This window comes from Hypanus sabinus, chromosome 9 (assembly GCF_030144855.1).
Source record: "Hypanus sabinus isolate sHypSab1 chromosome 9, sHypSab1.hap1, whole genome shotgun sequence".
Classification (NCBI taxonomy): domain Eukaryota; kingdom Metazoa; phylum Chordata; class Chondrichthyes; order Myliobatiformes; family Dasyatidae; genus Hypanus; species Hypanus sabinus.
The window spans coordinates 143,015,297-143,035,355 of NC_082714.1; the positions used below are offsets into that span (position 1 = coordinate 143,015,297).

The 20,059-nt window shown below is 41.4% G+C and overlaps 1 protein-coding gene across 12 annotated transcripts in view; it reads left to right on the top strand.

Moving 5' to 3' along the window:
* LOC132399867 (band 4.1-like protein 1) overlaps window positions 1–20,059 on the top strand; it is a 290,816-nt gene that overhangs the window by 158,974 nt on the left and 111,783 nt on the right. For all 12 annotated transcript variants that reach the window (XM_059980728.1, XM_059980721.1, XM_059980718.1 and 9 more), the window contains one exon: window positions 2,221–2,424. In XM_059980728.1, coding sequence (XP_059836711.1) covers window positions 2,221–2,424 — 204 coding nt within the window. The remainder of the gene's footprint in view (window positions 1–2,220; window positions 2,425–20,059) is intronic.

Sequence of the window (20,059 nt, forward strand, 5' to 3'; positions counted from 1 at the left end):
AAATTTTGGGTAGTTTTGGGGTGAAAAAGCCAAATAACATTTCAGATGCTTCGATTTTAAAACCAAATTCTCCCAAGGGGGAAGGTGACTTCTATCCTGAAAGACTTCCCAGATTTTGAAATATAAAATGGACTTGTAGGATTAAATGGCGTCCTCCACTTCTATGCTATAACCTTGCATCTTTTAAATATATTTTATCCTTAAGATGAATTTTCTAATTTTGACACACTATCATTTTTGACCTGCAACGCAAGAGCAGAAATCTTGCCAAATAAATTTAAAACATGTCTTTGTCCAAATGCAAATACAGGATTCAATGCCAAAATTTTTTTTTTAAATTAATCAACTCTTTCTGTGCTACATTGGCCACAGCATTGGTGCTGCTTCATGCACCCATGCTGAGCTTGTCAATTTCATCAAAATTGCTTCTAAATTCCACCTTGCCCTTAAATTCACGGTCCATTTTTGGCACCACTTTCCCCTTTCTCAACCTCTCTGTCTCCATCTCTCGATGCAAACTGTCTACTGATTTTTTTTAAATATATAAACCTACTGATTCCCATGTCTATTTTGACTACACCTCTGCCTACCCTGTTGCCTGTAAAAATAAATGCTATTCCCTTTGCTCAGTTTTTTTTCTGCCACATCTGTTCCCAGGCCAGAGATGTCCTCTTTCCTTCCTCCTCCAGTGATGCAGCCCTCATCTACATCTCCTCCATTTCCTGGATATCCGTGCTCAACCTGTCTTCTTGCTGCCTGAGCGGAGAGACTTCCCCTTGTCCTCACCTACCACTCCATGAGCCTTCACATCATTCTCTGCAACATCTGCTATCTTAAATGGGATCCTACCACTAAACATATCTTTACCTCTCACCCCCCCCCCCCCCCACAATTTTTCATTTTCCACAGGGATCGCTCCCTCTGTAATTGCCTTGTCTATTTATTCTTCCCCACTAGTCTCCTGTCTGATGCAAGTGGCCAAAGTACTTCACCTACCTACTCACCTCCCTCGCCTCCATTCATGGCTTCAAACAGTCCTACCAGTTGAGGCAACACTTCATCTGCAAATCTGTCGGGGTCGTCTACTGTATTGGTGCGCTCAATACAGCCTCCACTACATTGGTGAGACCGGTAGTAAATTGAAGGATCATTTTGTTGAGCACCTCCACTCCATCCACAAAATCTTTTGATAGTTTGATTTAATATCAAAGAATGTATATAAAATACAATATTCTTGTTCTCGGCAGATATCCACGAAAAGAGAAGAGAGCCCCCAAAGAATGAGTAACAGTAAAAATGCTAGAACCCCAAAATCTCCCCACTTGCCCCTCTGCCCCCTCCCGTACACAAGCAGTAGCAAAACACTGACCCTCCCCCTTCCCCACTTACTCTGACGGAAAAAGCATCAGCACCGTCCACACACATGCAATAGCAAAGCTCCCAAGAAAGACCACAATCTGCAGTCCAACAAAAACTAATCACTCACCCGAGAATTCAACATACCACAGGCTCTCCCTTTCCCCAATAAAGGGACAGAGAGGTGTCACCCTTTAACAGCGAATGTGGATTCATGATCAAAACAACTCACTGATTTGTAATGATAAAGTCCTCATGAATGTGTAATTTCCAAAGGTTAACCATGTTAATTCCAATTCCCATTCCCATTTTGACAAGTTGGTCCCTGACCTCCTTTTCTGTCATGATGAGGCCACCCTCAGGGTGGATGGGCAACACCTTTTTGTTCTGTCTAGACTGCCTCCTACCTCCTCCTTTCTCCTATGGCCCACTCTCCTCTCCTATCTGATTCTTTCTTCTCTAGCCCTTTGCCCGTTCAACCTATCACCTCTGACTTCATTCTCCCTCATCACCCCCCCACCTACCTTCCCCTTCACCAGGCTTCACCTATTACCTGTCAGCTTGTACTCCTTCCCCTCCTCCACTATTTCCAGTTTTGATGAAGGGTCTTGGTCCAGATCTTTAATGGTTTATATATTTCCATAGGTGCTGCCTGACCTGCTGAGTTTTTCCAGTATTTTCTGTGTGTTGCTCTGCATTTCCAGCATCTGCAGAATGTATATATATTTTTTAAAATCTATCCAAAAATTATTTTAAAAAGCATTTCTAAATTATTCAAAAAATATTTTATATTCAAAATATATTTTTAAATGTTTTTTTTTTAAATTGTTAGATCTGAGATTTTTCCTTCCATTCTGCCAACAGAATCCTGAGAAAGATAAAAAAACCCAAACCATCCCAAAAGTTGTTGAAGAGCTAGACCCTGGAGAAACTGACGATGACAAAACTTCAGAAAGGACGACACCCGGCAGAACCCCCAAGTCACCATTAAAAGGATCCAAAAAACCAAAGACAATGCCATGCAAGGTGATGCTCCTGGATGGCACAGAATTTGAATGTGAGGTGGAGGTAAGAGCCCCCTGCATGTTATGTTTTTTTTTAAAATGAAGTCTTAATTTGAAACAGCCAGCTTGGAATTAGTCCATGAAAAGAATTTGCCTACTCTGAAGAAAAGCAGGCAAAGAGGAGATTAAGTCAGCATATTATGTATGGGAGGCCTGGATAACAGGAATAAAAAAGTTTCTTATTGCTTTGTTGCAAAGTCAAGAGACAGAGGTACAAAGGTTTAATTTTGAATAGGAGGTAAGGAAAATTATCACTTTTCTGAAACTTGCTTTCTGAGCAGGCGGTGGATTTTGGTAGCCTCTAAGGTACTGGAGATAACAGGATGTGTCGTAACCTACAATTTTGTCAACTGACAACTTGGAAGTGGGATTAGTGTCAAAGCTCTTCAGCCTGCAATGAGACGGTGAATTGAATGACCTCTATAACTAGTTTGTGTCTTTGAAATTTGTGCATGGCGTGAACTAGCTGCAGGAAGCAAGCCTGGGGTTGGTATGGGAGGACTCCAAGCCTATCTGATGTTTGGCTTTGGGCCTTTGTTACCTCATACCAGTCAATGGCCAAAACATACTGGGCAAATTCCTCAGATGGAAGATTTCAGTGTTGGTTCTTTGGCAAGAAGCCCTTCTATAAGCTGTGGGTGAGCGATCAGATTGTGAGGGAAGGAGAAAGTGGTAAACTGCAGGGAGGAGTGATTGACACTGATTGAGAGTGGGTGGGTGGAGGCTTTGGCATCAGAATGGACCTGTGAGGCGCTCTCCAGCATTCTTACCTGACATCCTAATAAACACAAACCTACAATCACATATGCCACTATTTTGAAATACTGTATGTTCTGCACAGTGCAGACAATTCTATCTTTCATTCCAAGTAGCTTTTCCTACTACTTGAAATATTTTTAAAAAAGACTCCTGGTTTCCAGTCATAGGCACCTCGTGGCTGTCGGAAGAAACGATCAATGCTTTTTCTGCTAAATCCTGAAAAAGGTTAACTGGGTCAACAGCATCAACCTCTCCCAGGCAATGAGACCTTGCAGTGACTCTGTTGGGCAGACCACGCAACCAGTCTCCCAAATCAGATGCTATACTCAGAGCTGTGTCCTAGGAAAGCATTACCAGGTAGATAGAGGAAAAGATACAAGGATGTGCTCAAAGCCTGCCTTCTAAAACCAGATCACAGCTGGTCACACAAGATGTTGCTTTCTTTTTTTACTATGTGTTATATCCTCCTCATTTTTGAGATTCTTTTCCAAAAGAGGAAAGCACTTCTACGCATTTGCTTTAAAGAGAACTTAACCTCTTCAAAAGGAAGTTGGAACAAATTTGAATAATGTTACATTATTAGACCAAGCTAACCTTTGACAGTGAAAGATAACACCTCTGGAACTGCAGTTCGAAGTTAATGTAAATGATCTGAAGTGTTCTCAGTTTAAAAACAAAATGTGCCTTTTCTTTTAAAAATTAGTTTAATTTGTCACATGTACGTCAAAATGTTTTGCGAACAACACGGCCCAAGATGTGCTGGGGTCAGTCCACAAGTGTCGCACCACTTCTGCTTCCGGTATAGTACGTCCACAACATAGTATATTATCCAACCATAAATTGTATGTCTTTGGAATGTGGGAGAAAACTGGAGCACCCAGAGGAAATCCATGTGGTTGTGGGGAGAATGTACAATTTCCTTACAGACAGCGGTTGGATATAACCCCAGTCTTCCAGCTGGCAATATGCTAACTGCTACACTACTGTACCTTGGGTGTCAAATGATCTCTGACAATGTATGTATGGCCTCTTAACTGGTACCATCAGTCTGACTTGGGCATGTTTATCCTATCCTTGTAACAGATTTTGTCAATTAGGACTATATCAAAATAAAGTCAGTTAATTCAGGTTTGTGATTGGAGTGTTTAAGTAATAAATCCTTCTTGGTGCAGTAATGATGCTGCTCACTTCAGGCAGTTCCCCATTGTGCCTCTTTACATATTGGCTGATGGAGCAGGTGCAGAGTCGTGTCGTTTGTGATCTTCTGAGGTTATTCATCTTTTTTAATGATTTGTTCAGCCAGATGGTCATATAATAAGGTGATTGTATGTGGTTAATGAAGGGCCTTTCACCTCTCAGCTTTGTTGATGAAGTACTCAATGTGTCATCAATTTAGCAACAAATTTATTTATATCAGTGTGGGGGAGGGCAACTGCAACTGGATCAAAGTAATTTGAAGAGAATTGTAAACTCAGCTCTGCCATGAGCACTAGCCTCCATTGTATCCAGGACATCGTCAAAGAGTGATGCCTCAAAAAGGCAGTGTCCATTATTAAGGACCCCCATCACTCAGGTCATGTCTTGTCCTCATTGCTACCATCAGAAAGGAGGGACAGAGATGGTCTTTTTCTCTATCGTTATGTATTGCACTGTACTGCTACCACAAAGTCAACAAATTTCACAACATGCCAGTTTGATTAAACCTGATTCTAGTTTTGACTCATTCTTTAGCAAAGGAGAATGTTGGGTATCATAATGCTGATGATACCCTTATAATGTGCATGTAGATTTGAGTGAGTAGGGAGTCTAACAGAGAATGCCAGTGTAAAAAGTACGAAGCTGTCAGGTGAAAAGGTATTTATTATAGAAAACATCATTACTGCAAGAGTCTTTTTCTTAAGTAAGCTGCTGTCTATCAACAAGTCATATGTTAGCTACAAAGGGACAAATATTTGATAGTATCTGATTTATCTCTCGATTCTGACTTCATTTTTGTCCTTTATCATTCTCATTGTTTTTTTTTGTTCCTGACGCTTCATATAACCTCCAATCAAGTTTTCTACCACTCTGCTCCCAGTCATTAGTTTCATTTTCATTTGTGGTATCTGCAATCTCTGCCTGAACAGGAACTTGGATACTATTCAACTTTCGAGCCTATTCCAACTTTTTTAGGTTGTTTTGTGTAGCTCCAATTATATTTATCTTTTGTTTATCCTCAATTTATTGATCTCAGTTTTGAAATTTTCACCTGGCCATTTGAAATGTTCACCAGGTCACGATTCAAATGGCTAATTGAGGAAAAATTGTGCAGTGATGATCTTCGATACAGAAGCGAGTACTCAATTTCAAAGTAAATTTATTATCAAAGTACATATATATCACTATATACAACCCTGAGGTTTATTTTCTTGCAGGCATACTCAATGAATCTATAGAACAACAGCCATAACAGAATCGACCACCTTGGGCGGTCGACCAGAGTGCAGAAGACAACAAACGATGACTGTACTTCTTCCTACAGATGCTGCCTGGCCTGCTGTGTTCCACCAGCATTTTGTGTGTGTTGCCTGAATTTCCAGTATCTGCAGATTTCCTCATGAAACTTTTCAAATAAGGTTTTGAAATAACTTAAGGTTAAATTGGGAGGAATCAGGAGATCAAGAATCAAAGTAGATCAGAAAGATAAACATATTGGAGAACTGGAATGGTGCAGGATATGATCTGTACAGCAGAAATCGGAATGATATGGTTTGGAGTGGAGTTAGGATAATGATTTCTGACCAAGGAAACACTGAAGTCTTCGCATCTGCAGGTCAGACATTGTTAAGACCAGTGAAGTCTTTGAATCTGCTGGTCAGATGTTGCCAAGACTGTCCAGGATCAAAGGTGGATATTATTGTGACGGAGAGTTGAGGAACTTTGCACTGGGGTCAAAATCTGCACTTGTAGGACGCTGAAGTTCGTTAAATTTTATAATATTTGAAGTGCTGACCTATCTGGAGAGAGAGAACTTTAGAATCTGTTAGTCAATTATCATGACAGTTGAGTAACAAGTACACAAAACAAACCAGATACGTGAATGGATCCCAGTAAAATGTGACTGGATCAAGCCGGTAGGGTGACTATGATATAATGATGTTTTCGTGATTTTTGTTTTCCTTGCTGATTGCAACAATTCCTATCAAGATCTGCATTCAGCACAATGATCAGCAGTGAAGCATTCCTCAGATGAAATATTTAAATCCCTGGAAGCTATGTTTCACAGGACACAGTCTTTTTTTGATCTGCTGCTTGCCCTCTGATTGTACAAAGCCTTCCAATTCATACCTGATTGAATACCAAGCATTTTATCCTGTGGTGTAGTGATTTGAACTCTTGTTTTCAATTCGGAAGAGTCTTATTGAAACCTTATGGTAAGCTGAAATTCCTGAGACTATCTAAGCAAACTCCTACATATTAGGTATTGTTAATCTTTTAACATCTATGTTCAGGTAATGTATTTAATATTTGAATTCAGGCTCCCTCTCCCTCCCCCATGCTCTCGCTCTCTCAGCTTTCACCCTTGTTTCCATGCATTCCTTCGTGGTTTTACGAATCATTTCTCTTAACCATGCATGTGTTGTTAAGCTGGCTGGTGGTGTAGTGGCATCAGGGCCGGAATTTGGAGCAAAGGCTCCTGAGTTCAAATCCAGCTGACCCCTTTTCATGCTTTCCATCCATGCTTGGTTGAGCATTGAGCTAGCAACTCAGCCTTCTAAAAGTAAGGAAGCCTGCTTAAAAAAAAAAATGCCCCCATCACAATTGTGGCCCAATGACTCCACTTGGAGTTACAGCCTTTTTTCTATTTCTTCAATATATGCATGAGGATATATTGTTATTACATGTCAGAGTAGGAAACGTCTACTTTTGTGGAGAAAAAAACATTGTGACCTCCGATACTATGGGTCCAAAGTTTAAAGATCCCTTGCCTTGTTAATATTTAATTCAGAAATCAATTTCTGTGCCACCTCACTCTCCACTTTACCACTTTTTCTGGCTTAAATTCATATTTCTTCAGATTCTGCAGACAGGTGCATTTTATATTCTATTGTCTCTTGATCAATTATTATGATCTATTTCAGTCATTGCATTTTAAATTGTTGACAGTAGATGTTCATAGTTTTTCTAGAAGTGCAGTTGCACGAGCTTGTTTTATTCCTTTCTCTTCCTTTCCCCTCAGTAAAACGTTACACTTAGAATGTTCTGTTCATTTTGAGACATCTTTGAAATTCCACTGAACACGGTTAACAACAGAGGGCAAGAGTTGACATTGACTGTGCAACACAACTTCTAGAGCGTCGCTCTGAAGCTTGGGCCGTGTTGAACTGGGATTGGCTGGCGGTTATAGGGGTCTTCTGAGTCTACACACTCTTCCTGCTGCAGTGCTTCACTGAGACTCCTCTTGCATTTAATCACACTGCATTCACCTTGACTCTAGCTCTTACTGCAACCCCCCCTCAATTTCCTCGACTCTTCAATGATCCCTCCCACTCCAACAATTACTCACTTCCCTCACTTCCTCCACTACCATCTTGAACCCTAGGCCAAAATGCTTGTCGATTCCCCAATCTACTGAGATCCAAAAGGAAGCTTTGATGAACTTTACTATTTCCATCCCCCACCAACCTTTCCATTCCAATAACTTAAACCGTTGGTGAGACCCGTCCCCTTTCCTACACCACCCTTCACTTGCTAGATGAGACTCAACCATTGATGACTTCTTTCCCTGCCTTCAACCAAATTGTGGTAACTTCTACTTTACAAAAAGACCACTCGACAACTTGATGGCCAAAAGAGCAACTTTATCTGGGGCGGCAAATTATATTTACAATACAGAGGCTTGTAGGTACTTGGTGGGGCATGGGTGGAGGAACTATATACAATGCATACTGGGAGTAAAAAGAGTGGAAGTAAAGACCCCGCCAACCCCGGATCCCGCCTCTTGCTACCAACAGCTTCCCGATTAGTATTAACTTACTTTTAATAACACTCACATTACAACACAAATCACAGCCAACCCAGTAAACTCTCTCCAACTTCAGCCACTCTTTCTGCCTCCAATCCATCCTAATCACTGTAAAGCATAGACTCTAAAACAATTGTTGCAATATCCATTTCATGCATCTTCCCAGGTGAATTAGGTTTTCAAGACTTTTCAGATATGGATTTTAAGCTTGGTAAATCTCTGGTCACCTGCACACTATACACCATATCTGACAAAATGAAAAGCCACTTTAAAAAGCCCCACTCTTATAACTTTCAAGTCCAAGACAGGAAAGCAGCTTAATTTTTGAATGACTTTTAAAATGTTAGCCTTGCACCATTCTACATATTCATGTAATAGTATCAAAATATAGGCAGTATCTATATAAAGAGAAATGGTGGTCTTTGGCTTAAAATTTTTAAAACTTTAACAAAATTGGGAAAAACAGAGCACAGTTTGGTTTTAAGTTGCAGGAAATAGAGAGAAAGTTGGAAGAGTGCAAAGGAAACAATCTGATAGGGTGAGGCCCGCGTTATCATGGGGATGTAGTTCATAAGTTCATGAGTGGGAATGGGAGGGATGAAACTGGGAGAGGACAAATGAATATAAAAGCTGTGTAGTACAGAAGTGTAAGAAATAATCCATTGGCTTAGGTCATACTAGTGATGAGTCAAAAACTATGCCAGTGTTATAGCTGGACAACTTGCAACAGAATTGCCCAATTTTAATGCAAATAGAGAAAGGAAGTTGCCCATGGTTATAGGATTTAGTATTGAGTTGGGAAGGCTGCAACATGGTCATACAAAGACAAGATGCTGTTCCTCAAGCTTGAATTGGGTCTTGTTATAACTGTCCACATTGTCACAGAGAGAAAGGTCAGCATGGGAATTGTCATCCAATTGGTGTTTGGCTTTTCCAGTATGGTGGAGACCATGCTGTGGACAACAAATGCAGTACACTAGATTGGAAGAAGTGCAAGTGAATATCTGTTTCACATGAAGGGACAGTTTAGTTCTCCAAATGATTGAAGGGGAAGAGGTAAAAGGTGTATCTTTTGTAGTGTGGGGAAGATTCCTGTGTCATTCCTCTCCTCCTAACTGAACTGAGGAAAAACATCTGAATTAGGCTGCATTATCAATGTGAGTTTGTGGCTGATCTAGTGTTTTCTGCTTTTCTCCCATATTCTTTTATTTACCTCTGTGTTGATTTATATTTGAAAATGGAACCTCCATAGCCTTCCAAGAACAGCATTCCAGAGGCTCACAACTCTCTGTGCAGAAGAGATTCCTCTTTATCTCAGCCTTAAAAGCAATCAAGAGTTTACCCTTTAAGACTGAACCCTGCCCCTTAGTTTCAGACCTCTCAACGTTAATCATGTCAATCCTTTGCAGTTCTTCCATGAATGTATTTACCAACTCTCAAACATGATGAACATCCTCTTTCATACCAACTTGAATGTTAAGGTTTGAAGTAGGAGTTTGGAATCTTCATTTGACTGTTTTGAGATTCCAACTTCTGTTAGGACCAGTCATGTTTCCTACCGCTCTGATGATTGAAAATGGGCTGTAACTGGGAAAGATATTTGCACAGAACGAAATATCTCTTTTAATTAAGCAAGGACATTAGAAAAATAGTTGTCAAGAAGAAGCACTTACTCTAGTTCTACATTTTGACCTACAGCAGAGATTAAATTGCTTTTTCTTGGTAATTTTTTTTTATCAATTTCAGCTGTATGTTAAGGTTAATACTTGACATTTTCAGTGGTCTCGAAGTGATTTGCTAAGCTACATTGTGCAAAATTTCATCCAGTTCATTTTCAATTGTGCTTAGAAACAGTGGATCAAGCAAATTGTGTTAATTCAAGGGATAAAGCTCTTGAGCAGCCAATGTATGACACAGCTCAGACACAAAATGAAACATTAACATCAAAATGATTTAGTTTGGTGAAGTTGCAGAAGCGAAGCTGAAATGACTTACTTTATTATCGTTACACTTTTACTGCAATTTATTTTCTGCATGGCTATTTTTAAACCCATTTCCAAATCTCGCCTTGTATGTAATGTGAAGTTTGAAGGAAGAATTCTCCTTTTCCAAAGGTAGTCATATGCGGCAAAGTATTGATTTCCATTCAGGAAGTGAAATGTAGATTGTTAACTTTGTGAATTAAAGCTGCCTGCATCTGAATTGGGTCATATATTTTGTTTAATTGCTTGAACTTTCTGGAAACCCAGATGAAGGACAGATACAGCTGGTGTAAAAGTTTATTCTAAAATAAGCAACATGTTGCAGCTACTCAGTGAATCGGGCTGCACCTGAGGTGAGATGATTTTGGTTTATGGCCTTTCAGAAATGAAAACTTGGAATCTGATTTAGAATATAAGTCAAGTCTTTTATTGACTTTTATTGTCATTTTGACCATAACTGCTGGTACAGTACATAGTAAAAATGAGACAATGTTTTTCAAGACCATGGTGTTACATGAAACAGTACAAAAAACTAGACTGAACTACGTAATAAAAAAGAACACAGAGAAAGCTACACTAGACTACAGACCTACACAGGACTGTGTAAAGTGCACAAAAACAGTGCCAGCATTACAGTAAATAATAAACAGGACAATAGGGCAAGGTGTCAGTCCAGGCTTCGAGTATTGAGGAGTCTGATAGCTTGGGGGAAGAAACTGTTACATAGTCTGGTCGTGAGAGCCCAAAAGTTTCGGAGCCTTTTCCCAGACGGCAGGAGGGAGAAAAGATTGTATGAGGGGTGCATGGGGTCCTTCATAATGCTGTTTCCTTTGCGGATGCAGCGTGTAGTGTAAACGTCTGTGATGGCTGGAAGAGAGACCCCGATGATCTTCTCAGCTGAACTCATTATCCGCTACAGGGTCTTGCAATCCGAGGTGGTGCAATTTCTGAACCAGGCAGTGATGCAGCTGCACAGGATGCTCTCAATACAATCCCTGTAGAATGTGATGAGGATGGGGGGGGTAGGAGATGGACTTTCCTCAGCGAATATGAATTACACAGATTCACCACCCTTTGGTGAAAGAAATTCCTCCTTATCTTTGTTCTAGAGGGACAACCTTCTCTTCTGAGGACTGGGCCATCTTATCCTTGACACCCCCCACTATAGGAATAGTTCTCTCCGTGTCCACTCTATCTAGGCCTATCAGTATTCGATAGGTTTCAGTGAGAACCCCCTTTCCCCCATTCTTCTAAACTCCAGTGAGTACAGACCAGAGCCATCAAACACTCCTCATTTGTAGATCTGATGTGAAACCCATATCCCGATATTAATGAGGCAAAAGCAATGTCAGAAATTGGACAAAAGGTTGTGACTTACAGCCTTCATTTTCCCTCACACTACGTCATGCAGCTAATCATGCATGTGTAAAGACTGTAATGGAAACATTTGTAAAGGACTGAGAGTCATTGGTTTATTGTACATAAGTTTATTTTTAAATAAAGTATGTTTTTAATTTTAAAAAATCATGCATGTGTGAATGAAAGGGCTCCTCCATTGGTATGGATTTCATTATTACTTTGAAGATAGGCTGGATTGAAACTATTGCAGTGCTTGTGTACTGGAAAATGCTGCAGTCTGAGGCCCGAGTGATCAGATGTGAGACACATTACTTTTACTTAATTATTTGAGTGATGTAGCATAATTGTTCTTTCCCCACTCTGGCCTCTTGCCTCTTCCCCTCACCTGCCTATCACCTGCCACTGGTGCCCCTCCCGCATCCCTTTCTCCCAAGATCCCCTATACTCCGCTATCACATTCCTCCTTTTTCAGCCCTTTTATGTTTCTCACCTACTTGGCTTCACCTATCACCTTCCAGCTATCCTCCTTCCCTCACCCAAGAACCTTATTCTGGCATCTTCTCCCTTTTCCAGTTCTAAAGAAGGGTCTTGGCTTGAAAAGTTGACTGTTTATTAATTTCCATAGGTGCTGCCTGACCTGCTGAATTCTTCCAGAACCTTGTGCATAATACCTGTATTTATCGTCCAGCTCTACTGCCTCTGAACTGAGCAAGCAGCTGGTGCTTTGGGAGTCGTACATACTCCAAACTGGATCGGGATGAGCAGATTTCCTTCTCTAAGCTAGCTGAATCTTCACCACATGGTGGTTTCACAGTTACTGATACCATGACTAAGTTTGTTTTGCGTGCGTAAATTTATATTCCCCAACTGCTGTGGTGGGATTTGAACTCCTCTTCGGATCAGTGGTTCTAAGCACTGGCTGCTAATCCATCAGCATTACTACTCTGCCACTGCATTGCATGAGGTCGAGACCCAGTAGAGTGCAGTTCAGTGTTTTTCTTCTCCCCTGCATGCAGGATACCTCAGTTTTCCATCATCCTCATAACTTCCTCGTGCACTTTCACAGTGTTGATCTACTACCGAGCGGACAACAGGCAAGTCTGTGGCAGCTGTGACCTCAGCAAGCAGCTACCTTCTGTGAAAGTGTGAATTGTACTCCCCTCTTTTTGGAGAGCACCTCAGTAATCATTTTTTAAGGGAAGGAGGTCACAAGTTATTGATTTATGTTTCTATGGTTCCTGATTTGAGATCAAAATCTGTTAGACCATAAGACCTAGAGCAGAATCGGGCCATTCAGCTCATTGAGTCTGCTTCACCATTCCATCATGGCTGATTCCAGATCCCACTCAACCCCATACACCACCTTTGATGCCCTGACCTATCAATTTTCGCTTTAAATACACCCATGGTCTTGGCTTCCATAGCTACCAGTGGCAGAGCATTTCAAAGATTCACTACTCTTTGGCTAAAAAATTCCCCCTTGCCTCTGTTCCAAAGGGTCGCCCCTCAGTTTTGAGGCGATTCCTTCTGGTTCCGGACACCCCACCAGAGGAATCATCCTCTCCACATCCATCCCTATCTAGTCCTTTCAACATTAGGTCTCAATGGGATCCTCTCGCATTCTTCTAAATTCCAGTGATTGCAGGCCCAGAGCTGCCGAACGCTCCTCATTATTGCCCATTTATCACAACAAAGATGTGTGAAATCTAGCTTCTTGGAGAACATGTTATAAAATTCAGGGATGAGGGAATGGAGTTTGTTAGTTTGGAGGCTCAATGTGCAAAATTGTTGGTATATACAGCATGGAACACAGATTGAATGGTAGATGGGATGAAGGCAGTACTAAAACACCAAAGGCACAAGAAAAGGCAAAGTTCAGGTTCAAGTTTAGTTACCATTCAGTCATGCATGAATACCCATGAATATAGCCAAATGAAACTGCAGGGCCAAGGTGCAACAGTTTCTTCCCCCAAGCCATCAGACTCCTCAATACTCGGAGTCTAGACTGACATCTACATCATTTATTATTATATTGTAATTTGCCCTCTACTGTGCCTATTGTCTTGTTTATATAATTATTGCACTGCCCTACACTGTTTTGTGCACTTTACGTAGTCCTGTGCAGGTGATGCACCATCAATAACTCTCGGAGACGGGAGGCGAACGATAGGCTTTTATTAGCTGTAAGAGACCACGATTAGCAGCAAGAGACCACCACACAACATCCTGGAGACTGAGGGAGGAGCAGTGCCTCCAATCGCCTTTATACAGGGGTCTGTGGGAGGAGCCATGGGAGCAGTCAGCAGAGGGGCGTGACCAGACAGGTATATGTAGTTCACCACAGCAGGTCTGTAGTCTAGTGCAATTTTTTTATGTTGTTTTATGTAGTCTAGTGTAGCTGTGTGCTGTCTAGTGTAGTACAGTAGACAGTAGTAGTAGACAGTACAGTAGTGTAGTGTTTCATGTAGTACAAGGGTCCTGGAGGAATGTTGTTTCATCTTTACTGTGTACTGTACCTGCAGTTTATGGTTGAAATGACAATAAACTTGATTTGACTTGCAAGCCAGTACGAAAAATCACACACAGCATAAGGCATAATAACGTACTTTGCTATTTTATATGTGCTGTAATATAGTCGAAGGCCCTGAGTCCATGAATGTTCAGCAACCTGTATGGTTTGTCTTCTGCCGATGGAAGACTGGGGCCAGCACTGACTCCAACACCGTTCATCCTCGATGTCCGTACACAGGTGACACCGCTCGAGTCCTGGCCCTCGCCTCAACAGAAGCCACGCGCAGCTCTCCCACCGTTTGCCCCTGCTGTCCGCCAACAAAATCTGCGGATCAGACTTGCAGCATTCCACGTTACCAGTGTTCAACCGGGTGTTGCGATCACAAGGAAAGTGATTGAGACGGTTAGACTGCAGACCAGCTTCAAGCTCCGACTCCTCTGACGCAGGCAACAGCATGAACTGCTCTTAAAGGCCTGAAGTTTCTCCACCAGAGCAACTCGCTGATGGGGCAGGCTGCAGGTTTTTAAGTTGTTAATCTCCTGTTGGGTCTTGCGATCATTAAAAAAAAGGTTAAAACAAGACAATTATGCCTTTGGTTAACCCTGTGGAAGTAGTTGCAATCAAATACGCAGCCATCTACCAGAAATAGTTGTGAATGAAAGTAGGAGAATTAGTAATAAAATATTGATCTTTGTGTTGAGTCCAGCAGATCGTGCCAAATCAATAGATAAGGACTTGTACTGAGTTTCATTGACCACTGACGAGAGAAGAATCTGAAAGGGAGTGGGATGGAGAATTAAAACATCAGGCAGATAGCCAGTTAGGGTCACAGACAGTACAAATGTGACACAGTGCCATGACAGACTCGTTGTTTGATCTCGCCTGCGTACAGAAGATGGTGCCATCAGCAGTAAAATCGTGAAAAGCTGTTTCTCTTATGTGTGTTTAAGGGCCTGAATGATGGGATGGGAGAAGGTCATGTGTTGTCCTCTGTCCTTGTTCAAGTAAGTTCTGCTGTGAGGAGGAGGCCGAGGAGGAGTGGTCCTTTTGAAATGCTGAAAGGGAAGGAACGCACGGTGTGCTTGATGGTAGCTTCACGTAGGAGGAAATGCTGTGGCAAAGGATGATTCATAGAACATGGAAAATGGTGTGATGGGAGTACGAAATAGAATTGGGTTTATTATCACTGACATCTGTCATGAAATTTGTTCTGTAGCAATACTACACCTGTCCTTTCCATACCTTGTGGCACATCGGGTAATAATCTTGCCATTTTTTTTTTAATAAGGCTGAGTTGCTAGCTCGACACTCAACCCAGCAGAGATGGAAAGGATGCGAGGAACTGGCTGGATTCGAACCCGGGACCACTTGCCTCCAAGTCTGGTGTGGATGCCACTACTGGCTGGCAACAGTACAGTGCAGGATATCAAAAAATGATAATAAGTAACAAGAAGTAAATGGAGCAAAGAAGGAATAGTGAGGTAGTATTCACAAACCTTTCAAATGGGAGAGTGGAAGAAGCTGTTCCAAAGGCATTGTGTGAGTGTTTTCAGGCTTCTGTACCTTTTCTGTGGTTGTAATGAGAAGAGGACATATTCTTGGTGGTGAAGGTCCTTAATGAAGGTTGCCCCCTTCTTGAAGCATCATCTTTTGAGGATGCCCTTGATGGTAGGGAGGGATGTGCCCACGATGGAGCTGGCCGAGTCTACAACACTCTATAGCCTCTTACAATCCCGTGAATTGAAGCCTCCGTGCAGGTGGCGATACAACCCGTCAAAATGCTCTCCGTTGTACACTTGTAGAAATTTGCTCGGGTCTTTAGTTAAAGTGGAAAATCAGGAAATGCTGTGCTATAAAACTTCCCCTTTGGTTTTAGCCTGAGCTTCACATTAAATGCAAGCTTTAACTTTAAATTTATTACTGAGGAATTAGAAATTCAAACCCCCTCACTTTCATTAAGTTTGAGAAAACACAGAAGATATATAATGTTGAGACTTGATATTCAGCTGTGCTTCCAGCAAAGAATAAAGAAAATCTATTTATTAAAACATTAATTTGATCCTTTTAAAAAAAATACTTGAAACAGCTTTAGCAGAAGTAATGTTGTTTGCACTGAGCCTGGTGCAAGTTGGGCTGCTAATGCTCTTTGGACACCAGATTGTGGGCTGAAATGATCTAATTAACTTGGTAAGTGCTGTTGAGTGTGAGGAAAATAGTATTTTCATTCCTGTATGAGCTTTATGGAGATCAAAGGAGGAGGAGAATGATCCATTTTAGATGGAAGATTGATGCAAATTAGCAAGAATGAAACAACACCAAAATGAGAGCGCATTTACTGAACGAATTACCACCTGCTGGTGATTTTATTTTTGTGCTCAATACAGAAGTGCTTGCATCAGATGAAATGACTAACCCCCACTTGTTGATGCATATTGAGTGCATCTCAGAAGCTCCATCATGCCCTTATTTGATATTAACCTACAAACTTGCTAACCTGTGGGCACATTAGCAAGACAAAGCTGTTCTATTGTCTGTTTCTCATGGGGATTCAGTAAGTTCCATTATTATTGTATGTGACTCCATGAAATCTTTATCTTCATAAACTAAGGAGAATTCATTAACAGTAAGAAAGAACCAGGCTTGATACTGCCCCAAAAGGTTTATTGACCAGTAGCGAGGAAGGTAGCATAAGGAAAGGCAAGAATTAGTGCCTGAAATATTGGCTTGGTGGGTGATGGTATCATTAATTTCCCAACAAAATAGTTAAATTGTTTATTCGTTCATGAACCAAAGATATCAATGTCAAGGCATGTGGTTCTTATCCAATCCTGATTATCCCTAAACTGCATTAAGAGTTAACCACCCATGTTTCTAGATCTACAAAAACGCCAAGCAATTACAAATAAAAAATAATTGAAAAGAAATTCCAAACTAACAACAAATAGGTCTGTTCAGCAGGTTTTCCTTTCCTGAAGGATGGTTGCAGGGCGTAGGTGTGACTGCAGATGCCAACAATATTTACTTTTGGCCATCACGAATTGTCAATGAGAGGACAATGATGAGTCACGATTTTGAACACATGTAGTTCTTCTAATGAAGACACCACTGAGTCGAGACATCCAGCAAAGATAGAGGTGGATATAATTGAGACAGAGCTGGGGTTACTGTCCTTCTCAAATCATCTGTTTATGGAGAGCAGGCTGGTGGTGATTAAACAATCAATTCATTATTATAATTTGAGTGCCTTCTGGGAAGAAATGAAAACATCATCTTCAAATGACTTGCTCATTTAACAATGTTGCCTCTGCCACTGGCCTTTTTCCTGTCTATAGTTCGGACAGAGTGGTCTCCTTGTCTTCTGGCCCAGTACGAGATACAGCAGGAGAGTAAACACCAAGCAAGCAAGTCTCAACTACATGGCCTGCACATGAGATGAACAGGTTAGCAACTTCATGGGGCAGATCTTGAACTGATGGCTCCTAGACCTTGCAGTTTCTTCCGTGCAGATCCAGGAGAGGAGTCCATTAATGAGAGGTTGGCTCTTGGCTCATCAGCAAAGTCCATGGCATCACAAACCTGATGCACCTCCAGAGTGGCATTAATGGCTAGCAAACTCCTGTTGACCTACTTTCTGCTGTCAAAGTTGAAAATGAATCTTTGACATTTGAGGTCAAGAAAAAAACATTTTAAAAAGTAAATTCATTTTCACATATTTTCTGTAAAGAATAGTGACTGACACATCTCTTTTGCCCCCACTTTCATGCACCCACTCTCACTCTATGCCATTCTTCAAACTCAACCAGCATCGTTCATTTTGGGACCATCCAAAATTCCTCAGGACAGTGGTCGGGCTTCTGGTCCTTGTGTCAATGGATGACTGCAGGTATGAATAATGCATGCAATATTACAGGTCCTTTTGGCTAGCTGAACAACTTCCAAATGGAAAAAGGTCTTTTGTTATGAAGATAACTGTGAATGGGCCATTACAAGATTGGCCAATCTTGTAATGCTGGGCAAACACAGGCTGCCTAGACTAGTTTCTCAACCTGGGGTCCACAGACTCCTTGCTTAATGGCATTGGTCCATGGTACAAGAAAGATTGGGATCCCCTCATCTAGACCCTGCCTCTATTTTTACGTACCAAGTTGTCGTTAAGAACTTTGAATGCATGTGAACTGCAGCCTGTGCCTGAGAATTGTAGCCTTGTGGGTTATTAGCTGCCGATTTGGGTGGTTTTTGGTACAAGCTCTGTTTCATTAGCTTCATTTTGCTCTATTCTTTTTTATTGTTTACAAATTTTATGCACTCTATTTAAAAAGGAAAGTACTCTAATACATAACAGCTTCCTCTGTCACACTTGCTTGCCATTTGAAAAGTGGTTAAAGTGTGTGCCGATTTAGCAAAGTGGCTGTCATCTGCTTCATGCATCAATGGGCTTAAAGATAACACCATCAAATGTCATGTAAACAGCTTCTAAGCTACGCACAGGACAGTCCCTGACATGGGTCTCACATGCAGTTTGGGCTGATTGAAAGAATCTAACTGCTACGGTCTCCCTCATGAAGACAGTGTGCACATTTCTATTTGCATTTAATTATGTACTGGTCAAAAGCTTAGCTTCAGGGATAAGACAGAGTAGGTAGCAGACTCTTGACGTACATCCACCTTTCCTCCTTTGGCACGAACTCCATTTTCTGTCAAGCGCAGTGCCATTAGCGTACCGTCAGATCACATAGAGTACGAACATTGATGGGTACTTACTGAAGAACCTGTGGAGATGACTGAACGTGTTTTTAAGAAAAGGCCAGAACCAAACAGCAGCCACACGTTTCACAATCAGATTTCAACAATGAAGCAGAAAATTCCAAAAGCACCTATTTCATTAGGAATGCAGTGCTGAAGGAAAGGGTCATTGGTTTCGGTTTAAGATTATCTTGTATAATTAAAATACCAAGTGCAATAAGGTGCACACGCTCTGGAAAAAGCCTTCCTTGAACCACTTCCTGCTAACCACATTCTGCAGTCGACATGAGCACGACATGAAGGTCCCTTCTTGGTCCTCCACACCTCAAGCTCCCATCTTGACTGCAAGCTTTGCAGGGTGAAGTGCAAGACCCTAAATTGTTTCTGACAGGTATTCGCACAGGCAAAATTGGAAGCTGAGATTTAAGTAATTACATTCAAATCTTATCAAAGGAGTTAATTATAGATTATGTTTATAAATACGAAACTAAATAATGTCCATAAAAGATATGTATGTTTCTGAAAAGAAAGCCTTCCCTTGCCTTTCCCTCCTAATTTGCAGAGCTCACATCCCCACTGCAATTAATGAGAGTCCTCGCTTCCTAACCAGGTCTGCCTACCACAGCATCTGAAAAATATCAAGCACCACCTTTCTAATGTGAGGTCCGACATTGCACATGAATGGAAGCCTTGGACTTGCCATTGCAGAGTCTTTCAATGGGCATTGATTATAATTGGAATCACTTGACGAAATTGTGGGATCCAGTCCATTATGGAAAGGATTCTAGTCCAAATTGTGTCTCTATATTCACTGATGATGGGGGTAACAGGGGTGTGGTGAACTACATATACCTGTCTGTACACGCCCCCCCCCCCCCCCACTGACTGCTCCTGTGGCTCCTCCCACAGACCCCGGTATAAAGGCGATTGGAGACACCGCCCCGGCCTCTGTCTCCAGGATGTAGTGTGGTGGTCATTTGCTGCTTGTTCTTTCTTCCAGCCAATAAAAGCCTATATCTCGCCTCACGTCTCCGAGAGTTATCGATGGTGCATCAGGGGGATCTAGGTGCAGGCTACAAATAATAATAGTCTTGAACATTGCATTTAAGATTAAAGGGCAGATTGCTGGAAAAACTAAGTTTTCTGAAAGAATTAGAGAGCAAAGGTAAGAAGGACTAAATCTCTTTTTACTCTGAGACTGGCACACAATTCCTTCAAGGAAGGTTTCAAAAATTTCTTCTGCATTTCTTGTAAGAGTTTGTAGTACCTCATTATTTTG